The following is an 8,586-nucleotide window of genomic DNA, read 5'->3' on the forward strand; positions in this document are numbered from 1 at the left end:
CCCACCAGTTTGGGAACAGTCTTTGCCTAAATAAGGGTGTTGATTGTTGAAAAAGTTTATTTAATTATTTTGATTTTTTTGACTTTTTATAAATTTTTTAAAGAAGCATCAATTTATCTGCTTTTTAGTAAAAGCAAATTTAAAAAATTAAAAAATAAAATAAAAATAAAAATTGAAATTGAAAAAAGTACTTCTCAATCTAACCTCAATGCCAAACGCACCTTATGGAATTTAGTGAACCAATCAATATCTTGAAGATTTCCAATGAACTTATCCAAAATAAGCAATATTCATTAGCCTTCAATTCTTGTACATAATGAAAAGCTAATAGAAAATTGGATTCCGAAACTGTTGATATCAGCAATGAACATTACAATAAAGCAGTCATGAAAACGAGCACAGTAGAGCAATCTTTGTTCCAACCATATCCAACCTAATAGCTAAGTTTTGCCCATCACATGAGGATCATTGAAGCAAACCATGACTGAGAAAGACACTACACCTGCTTATTGTTCGAAGAGGACTTTGGAATGGCCGACATTATTCAACCAAGATTGGCGCTCCCACAGATACAGCAATATCTGGACTCCACAGTATATAGCATTTATTCATGTGATCTTTCATTTACACCATCACAAACCAATATCACCAATTGCTTCTTCTCTCAAACCTTGATTGATTCGGCGGTTCTCTTTCCTTGGAAATTTACGAAAACTTGTAAGATAGTTTCCTGCAGCCTTAAATATGATCCTCTCATTAGTTGACTTGATTTGCTGCTTGAAACCCATAATTTATGTAAAAACCTGAGAAAAAATAGCAGGACAACCAATATAAATACCAAGAAAGAACAGCCTAGATAGGGTTATCGTTAGCTTTTCATTAACAGGCTTAGCCAGCAATCAGTAAGCCTACATAGAAACAAATGTTCACATACAACATAAAATACAATATAACTGATGAAGAAAAAAAAGGCCAACTTCTGTCACTCTCTCATACATATCTTCACTATATTGGGACCAATCACAATTTCAAGTTATTGAATTAAATATAACTAAAACTAGAAGTTTCAGTACGTGATGGTAACAGTTGGTTTTACTCCTATGAAGGGATAATAAATATAGAAAGCTGGAACAATTACAAAGCCTCAAAAAGCAGCTATTCTCTCCCAAAACAGGAGACTTGAATACCAACTCACAACATGCACCTTTTTCTCGTGAAACCAAATATGTTTTTCCTATTAGAAAGTATGACTGACAATCTTGCACATCAGTTTCTCTGCCCTAAGTCGGTAAGGAATTTTCTATTTAGTCTTGCATAACAGTCCAAATATTGCTATAGAGACATATAAACTGACTGTTGAAAAACAATATTGTTATCCAATGTACCCAAGTTTATTCAGCATGGCAAAGAGTAGCATAAATCAACCTTGATTAGCAAACTGCAAGTGGATTTCTAAAGTTATCAATGTCTTTATAATTTTTCAATGTGATGAACAATAACTACCCTTCTCATTTTCCACTATGTCTCAAAATAATATTGCTAAAAGTAATCTACAAAACAAGCTATAATCTGCAAAATGTATGCCTTACCTCAGTATTGGGGAATCTTTCTGTCTCACCTCATTATGGAGCAAGATTGTTGATGTGGTTGGGTACAAACTAATCTTCATCAGACCCATCCTCACTCTCAGAGGTTACCTCATAGCAGTCATCACCTGTTTCATCCTCTTCCTCCTCAGATTCATCCAACACAGTCTCATCCTCAACATCATTTAGCAAAATGTCTTGAGGTATCGCGTTTTCACCTTTATTCCGATAAAGAAGTCCAGTTCTCATTACGTGATAAAACTTGTCCCTTAGACGAGCAATAGGATGTGGATTGACCAGCTTTCCCCGTTGATAACCTTCTCTAAGAGCAACAGTTGTTGTCTTGCACTTCAATGAGAGGTAGAAAATCCCTGGATACCTTGTAAATAAGCGAGTAAACTTATGTGGAAGAATCAACTCCTCTCTCACGCTCCTCAGGTAATTCCTTTTGGTTTTCTTATGAATAGTCAGGCTTAAAAGCTCATGCAAGAGCCCAACAACTCGCTTCTCCATGAGTTCACTATTTGGGTCGATCTGTCTCGAGTCCTCATATGGTGAAATATAAGGTAACTTCTGAAATTCCTCCATCCATGCTCTTACCTTCTTTTGTGCTCCATACCCCCTTGGAAAACTCATTGGGAAAGCCAAAGTGGTTTGCCCCCTTTTGAATTGCTGGTACTTATTACCCATTTCTTTGCTTTCACTACTCCGCTGCAATGCAGAAACTGCAAACTCCTCTCGCCATTGCGCAAGCCTTAAGCACCCAACACCATTCGATGCCCTCACATATTGAAAATAATCAGGGTGCTTTGGAATCAGTATTCTCTCAAAATTATCTGGCAATCCCAGGTCCCACTTCAAAGGATGTAGCGATTGAAGTGGTACTGTCCTACTTTTCATCATCATAAGCAGTCTACAGAGCCTCTCCACAGTATCCCTCTCATAATTCTGGTGTATGCTCTGTTCTTGTGAATCTAGAAGAAGTGCAGTGTCCGTTAATCGGAAACAAGGCAAATTAGTGTAACGGGCATGAGGAAATTCACTAAAAAGAGTTGGGTACCTACAGATTGATAAATTTGAGAATATTATTGTCTTAACCATCCTACATATCCTCTCTACAGCTATATTCACACAAAAAAGTTGCGCAGCAATAATGTTAGAAAATCCATGACTTCAACATATATAAACCAAAAATCTTCAATTACACAGATATTCTACAAACCTACACATCAGTTGACACTCGCACGAGTCAGATGCCGTATCACCTGCAAAGCCCCCACAAAAATTTGCAGCAACCACAAACAGTAGAAACAAGGAAAGTAAGAGAAAATCCGTAAATTGAAAACGAGAATTCCTACTTTCACCACCTTTATAATCATGCACTCTCGAATTAACCACACTTACTATCAAACAAGAAATGGATAAAGGGTCAAGACTTCACTACCCACATCCATTTAACAAAAAATACCTGCGCAAAAAGCGAAGAACAGGAACAGTGAGGCCAAGAAGTTTTTGCCAGTCAGCGACGGACTTAGCAGTGAGAAAGCCAGTAGGAGAACGCTTGATTGCATCCTTTAAAAGACAAGCTGCTTTAAGATCTGTCTCTCGGTCAATTATGTGGTCTAGGCTGCGGTTCTTTACCCACTTAAGCCTAACCTTTACTATTGATCGACATTGAAGAAAATAATGGTAAAGATTGTTGCTTCTGATGTTGTTGGGTTCAAATGAAGTTTTGGGTTGTAATAACTTTTGCATAGTGATCAAAGATTTCATCTTTTCATTGAAAATTAGTGCTCTGAATTCTTGTTGTTCATTTGAGTTCTTTAGCTAAAACCCTCAAACTGCCACCAAAACCTTTGTGGGCAATTGATTATGGATTTAAGCAAAGAAGGGAAGTCGTTCTCTTTGACGACATGTCGTACGTACCGTTTATAGCTGTCGTATTCCGAACGACCTGTCATCCAAATACAAAATAAATAAAAGCAAAATTCTCTACAGAAAGACACTGGAGGGCCGTATCTTGTTGCAGAATGGAAAGGAAGAAAGTAGAAGAGGAGCAAACATGGAGCAGAGAAACAATCCCAAAAGTAATGAAGATAGTGAGCACAACAATTTCTCAAAAAGACGTTATTTCTCTTCTACTTGTCAGTCCTTGGCTTCACCACTCTCTCATCTCTTACCCATCTCTCTGGCTGGTGTGTTTTTCTTTTCCCTGATAACTTTCCAATTGATATCAACATTACAATGGTTTTCTTGATCTGGTTTTCTGTTCTTTTTATCTAAAGGCTCTTGATTTTCGTGAGATGAATAAGGCTGGAGATAGATTAATATCCGCTCTTTCACTGGTATATTGATCTTTCTTTGTTAGCTTTTATATTTTATGCATATCTTTTTATTGGCAATTGTTCATCTATATGTGTTTGTGTGTTGTAGCCAAGATACCGGCATGTGAAGCAGATTAATCTTGAATTTGCACAAGATATTGAAGACAGACATCTTCAAGTAATTCAAAGCAAGGTTTGTGGACTGTGGCATTTGAGTAAAATGTTGACAAATTAGATTGGACATTGCTTTATACGTAAACAGCTTCGATTCAAGTGGAGACCACCCCATAGCATGTTGCTACCAGAAGCAGAACCCTAAAAAGGTTATACATAATATTAGGTTAACTATCCCGAGACCTAACCTTAATGGGAATATCACTGGATCATGACGTTATGTAGAAAGTCTTAATAATTGGATTGAACTTACTAGTTTGTAGTATCAAATGCAGAGATTAAACCATTTTCAGTAATATAACAGTTTTAGAAGTATAACTTTTAGAGAAGAAAAACAAGTGAAAAGATAAAAAAAAACTTATATCTTTTTAGCTAACCTTGCAAACATTTTTGCATCGTTGGTAATTTCAGTTTTAATTAGCAACTGCTTATCCTATGTGGTGAAGAAAGAGGACCATCTTCAGATCCTATCATCGCCATCAACCCAACCCCAGCATCACATGCTTATAAAAGGTTAGGCTGAATGTTTCGATTCAGCAGAAACATTAAATCTTTTAAGCCTTTTAGCTAACCTCCCAACATTTTTGCATCATTGGTAATGTCAGTTTGTAAGTAGCACCTACTTACCACAGTATTAACATACTCATAAAAGGTTAGGCTGAAGTTTCAAGTCAGCAGAAATATTAATCTTTTCAAATTTCTTAACCATGATGTAAGAGTAATGGTATCAGGTTTACTTCAGAACAGGGATAGTATGAGAGTTTACCTTAATTTGATAGTTCCATCCAAAATTTGTCAAAAATTACTTTATACAGTATAGTAATTGTCTTAAATGCTTCTGCTGTCCCAGAAGATGATAGCGATTACAATTATACATTTCAGGCTAGCAGTTCTCTTCAAAACCTGGAGTCCTTAAACCTTAATGGTTGCCAGAAGATCTCTGACAAAGGAATAGAAGCTATAACCAGTGCTTGTCCAAATTTGAAGGTCTTTTCTATTTATTGGAATGTAAGGTACTAAAAAATCAAAATGCTTAGTAAAAGCGCATCAGAGTTCAAGTAAATTATAAGAGCCAGATATCTTTTGCTAAATATTGGCATGTGGATTGTGCTTCAGGGTAACAGATGTTGGTATAAAGCAGTTGGTGGAGAATTGCAAACATATAGTTGACTTGAACTTGAGTGGCTGTAAGGTACTTGATCACAAACTAAGTTTTTCCTTGTCCTATTTGCAGCTTATACTGAAGGAGAGTGAAGAATTTTTTTATTTTTTTTAAAAATGAAAGCACACTTATAGTTGGAAGGATATAATTAAAATGAACTATATATGGTGGATGGAGTATTATATTCATTAGATACTCGATACAACAGAATAGGGAAAAAAGAGATAACTTGCAAGTAAGCATAAATGGATGAAAAATCACTTTGCTAATTTTATAAAAAGTAAAATCCATTCCTTTCTTATTCTTATTTTTAAATTGCAGAACATATCAGACAAAAGTTTGCAATTAGTTGCTGATCTATATCAAGACATAGAGTTATTGGACCTGACTAGGTATGTAAATTATTTTGATATAGATTCTATCAATTCAAGCTTATGAACATTAGATTTTATAAGATCAAACTTCTGTAAATAGAAAAAGGTTCTCAATGTGTTCTGTTTCTGAATTCGTGAATATACATCTCTTTATTCCTGATCCGACAAATTTAGATTGCTAAAAGATTTTTAATAAAGAAGGGTATGATTATTTACCTATTGATTTTTACACCAACTTGTTCTCCTAAAACATTTTTTAAAAGGAATATTTCAATTAGGATCAGAATTTGACTAGTGCTGATGAAGGCATATACATCTTATAACTTGGTGTTTCCAGGTGCATCAAGCTCACAGACGATGGCTTGCAACAGATATTGTCCAAGTGCTCCTCTCTCAAGAGTTTAAATCTCTACGCCCTGTCCACGTCAGTATTGATGTCTTCTAGATTTTATAATTTTTGCATGTCTCCAAATAATGGAATTCATATTGACCTTACTTCTTTTCAGTTTCACTGACAAAGCTTACAGGAATATATCAAATCTGGCCCATCTAAGAATTTTAGATTTATGTGGAGCCCAGGTGAAACTCAGTTTTCCTGAACAGTATTTGACATCCTATTTTGTTAACTAAAGTTTGATCTACTTTGAAATATAACTTTCAGAATCTATCTGATGAAGGACTTTCATGTATAGCTAAATGCAAGAATCTCACCTCACTCAATTTGACATGGTGAGTGAAAATAACAGATCTGCAGGAATCGTTATAGTAAGAAATAATAATTACATAAAAAGACTTTTGTTGCTTTTGACAGGTGCGTTCGAGTTACTAATGCGGGGGTTATAGCTATTGCTGAAGGTTGCACCTATCTTGAGTTTCTTAGGTAAACCCTTCACCCCCTTTCCCCTCTCTCTTATTTTCCTTCTTTCACGTTGACTATGCATGGCAGAAACAATTTTGCTGTTTTCAAAGGCTGATTTTCAAGGAGTTTTTACCAATGCTGATGGAACAATACTATGTATTAAATATTATTCATTTTTCAACCGCCTCTAAGCAGCTGGCCTGCTGGTGCACTTTGTAGATCATGTTAATAGTCTGCATTCTATCGTACTCAAGGAGTTTGTCGTATGCACTACTGTCATAGGTTTTTATTCAAGCTTGAATTTAGTCAGTAGTGAACTGTGGCACGCTCAAAATTTCTTGTTTAGTGTTTGGCCATTCTGTTACTAAATCAAAGTTAAGTAACCTGGAATTGTTACTTTCTGATAAAACTTACAAATTAACATCACTGAATCACTTGCAGAAATAATTCAGCAGTGAACTTGAGCTTACTGATATTTTCCTTCATAGTGCTATCGTTGTTTGTCTATTTCTGTAAGGCTAGTACGCATGGCCATTCTAATATTAATATGCATGTGGGTTGTTCTTCGCTCTTATCCAAATAAGAGTCTTATGCTAGTCTTGTCTCTGATATCATGGAAAGAATGATGCAGCTTGTTTGGAATAGTTGGTGTGACTGACAAATGCCTGGAAGCCCTTTCAAGGTCCTGCTCAAACACAATCACAACCCTCGATGTTAATGGATGCATTGGCATAAAGGTATCTGGCTATTCCTTTGTTGCAAAGGGCTTTTGACCATTCTTCATATTTTGTTCATTTGCATGTTAATAGCTACCATGTCTTGTCTAATCAGCTTTTAGATCATAACTGGAAAACCTTAGTAACTTCCTTGGCCCAAAAGGGGAAAACAGAAGGTACTACAGTATTTTGATCACAAAGGGTCGATAGTAAGAATGCTGGTTGTTATTTACTTGAAATGGCCAAATTATGTATTTGTGCCACCTGCAACAAATAAAATAAGGACCAAAACCTCGCTAGGAAAATTTCTTCTAAATATCATCATGTGGTAATATTCTTTCCTATTGTATGATATATTATTTATCTATCAACTTAATTACTTCTATACTATTTAATGATATGATGTAGACTATGAATTACTACCATTTTATGGTTATTTATGCTATAACTTAATTTTGATACAAGTATACTGTAACTGCCAATCATCTATGCATTCAAGATGGTTTTCTATGTATTAGCACTATGGATTGTTGTCACTTCAGTTGCTAGTGCTACTACATGACTGTTGGAATTTGGAAAACATGACGAGCAAAAGTTGTATTTATGTGAATGCACTTGCATGCGCGTGAGAACATGCTCAAAGTTCCATTTCAGACTAAGCTTAGTTCTTTTTCTCTCTATATTTTCTGAGATTGTTAAGTCTTTCGGAATTTTTTTATCCCCCCTGTATTTTCTACCGGTTAGTTAATGAAATTTATTTTTTTGCAGAGACGGAGCCGTGATGAGTTGCTTCAGCTGTTTCCTCATCTTATGTGTTTCAAAGTACACAGCTGAGATGTCTGGAATTATGCATAGAGTTTATCTTTCCTCATCACGTCTACATGTATTTTGTTTTATGACATTATTGGATAAATGTTAATGTTATGAGGTGATTTTTGTCAAAGAAAAGCCTGCTCTTCTTAACTAGTCCATAAATTTACGGTCATTTTTTGTGATTTTGTTGAATGTTGGTTATGGATACATTTTGGCTTGAACATGGGTGTTATTCTTTTTCCAATTTGTCTTGTTCTTCCAGTTGTCTGGGCCACTTAGAGGGTGACTGCAAACAGCATGAAATTTTGAGATACTTATGTACTCCCTCATCTTTAGCTGGATGAGATCGTCTATCTTGTTAATTCCTTGGACGTGCCTTATTACTTTAAAGATTTTGAAGATTTTATGAATTTATTGCATCTCTATTTATGTTCTCCAGTTGTTTTAGGGTATCATCATTCCTTCAAATCGTTAGAGCAATGCTTTATGGCTTTAGCTTTATTTATTTTCATCTCCAAGTATTTCTAGTTGTAAGGATTGCTATGATCTTTGAGGTAGCATTTTGGGCTTTGGTTTTG

General features: G+C 35.4%; 2 protein-coding genes across 10 annotated transcripts; one reads left to right on the forward strand and one right to left on the reverse strand.

Moving 5' to 3' along the window:
* Window positions 1-235: 235 nt before the first annotated feature.
* On the reverse strand, window positions 236-3,418 carry LOC8268092 (protein WHAT'S THIS FACTOR 9, mitochondrial). 6 transcript variants are annotated; one of them, XR_007214374.1, is made up of 5 exons: window positions 3,055-3,418; window positions 2,813-2,851; window positions 2,651-2,707; window positions 1,590-2,560; window positions 236-803 (listed from the first exon to the last, which is right to left on the reverse strand). XR_007214374.1 is itself a non-coding variant. In XM_048369970.1 (3 exons), the coding sequence occupies exons 1-2, from the start codon at window positions 3,357-3,359 to the stop codon at window positions 1,659-1,661; spliced, it is 1,293 nt and encodes a 430-aa protein (XP_048225927.1). In that variant the 5' UTR covers window positions 3,360-3,376; the 3' UTR covers window positions 236-803; window positions 1,619-1,658. The 6 variants fall into 6 exon arrangements, 1 of the variants encoding a protein (XP_048225927.1); XR_007214375.1 differs by lacking the exon at window positions 2,651-2,707; XR_007214372.1 differs by having other exon boundaries at window positions 1,590-2,707.
* Window positions 3,419-3,616: 198 nt separating this feature from the next.
* Window positions 3,617-8,229, forward strand: LOC8268093 (F-box protein At3g58530). 4 transcript variants are annotated; one of them, XR_003080628.2, is made up of 12 exons: window positions 3,617-3,781; window positions 3,872-3,931; window positions 4,020-4,103; window positions 4,967-5,097; window positions 5,201-5,276; window positions 5,568-5,638; window positions 5,958-6,044; window positions 6,127-6,199; window positions 6,282-6,349; window positions 6,432-6,500; window positions 7,101-7,216; window positions 7,964-8,229. XR_003080628.2 is itself a non-coding variant. In XM_002531122.4 (12 exons), the coding sequence occupies exons 1-12, from the start codon at window positions 3,617-3,619 to the stop codon at window positions 8,027-8,029; spliced, it is 1,056 nt and encodes a 351-aa protein (XP_002531168.2). In that variant the 3' UTR covers window positions 8,030-8,229. The 4 variants fall into 4 exon arrangements, 2 of the variants coding, with proteins under 2 accessions (XP_002531168.2, XP_048225928.1); XR_007214376.1 differs by lacking the exon at window positions 7,964-8,229 and adding an exon at window positions 7,311-7,945; XM_002531122.4 differs by having other exon boundaries at window positions 7,111-7,216.
* Window positions 8,230-8,586: the final 357 nt, after the last annotated feature.

This window comes from Ricinus communis, chromosome 10 (assembly GCF_019578655.1).
Source record: "Ricinus communis isolate WT05 ecotype wild-type chromosome 10, ASM1957865v1, whole genome shotgun sequence".
Lineage (NCBI taxonomy): Eukaryota > Viridiplantae > Streptophyta > Magnoliopsida > Malpighiales > Euphorbiaceae > Ricinus > Ricinus communis.

Excerpts from the sequence above, each read along its gene's own strand:
- LOC8268093 (XM_048369971.1), top strand. The coding sequence starts at position 3,617 with ATGGAAAGGAAGAAAGTAGAAGAGGAGCAAACATGGAGCAGAGAAACA. Across the intron at positions 5,639-5,957 it reads GAGTTATTGGACCTGACTAG|GTGCATCAAGCTCACAGACG; the intron begins GTATGTAAATTA and ends TGGTGTTTCCAG. Across the intron at positions 6,350-6,431 it reads ACCTCACTCAATTTGACATG|GTGCGTTCGAGTTACTAATG; the intron begins GTGAGTGAAAAT and ends TGCTTTTGACAG.
- LOC8268092 (XM_048369970.1), bottom strand. The coding sequence starts at position 3,359 with ATGAAATCTTTGATCACTATGCAAAAGTTATTACAACCCAAAACTTCA. Across the intron at positions 2,647-3,054 it reads GTTCTTCGCTTTTTGCGCAG|GTACCCAACTCTTTTTAGTG; the intron begins GTATTTTTTGTT and ends ATCAATCTGTAG.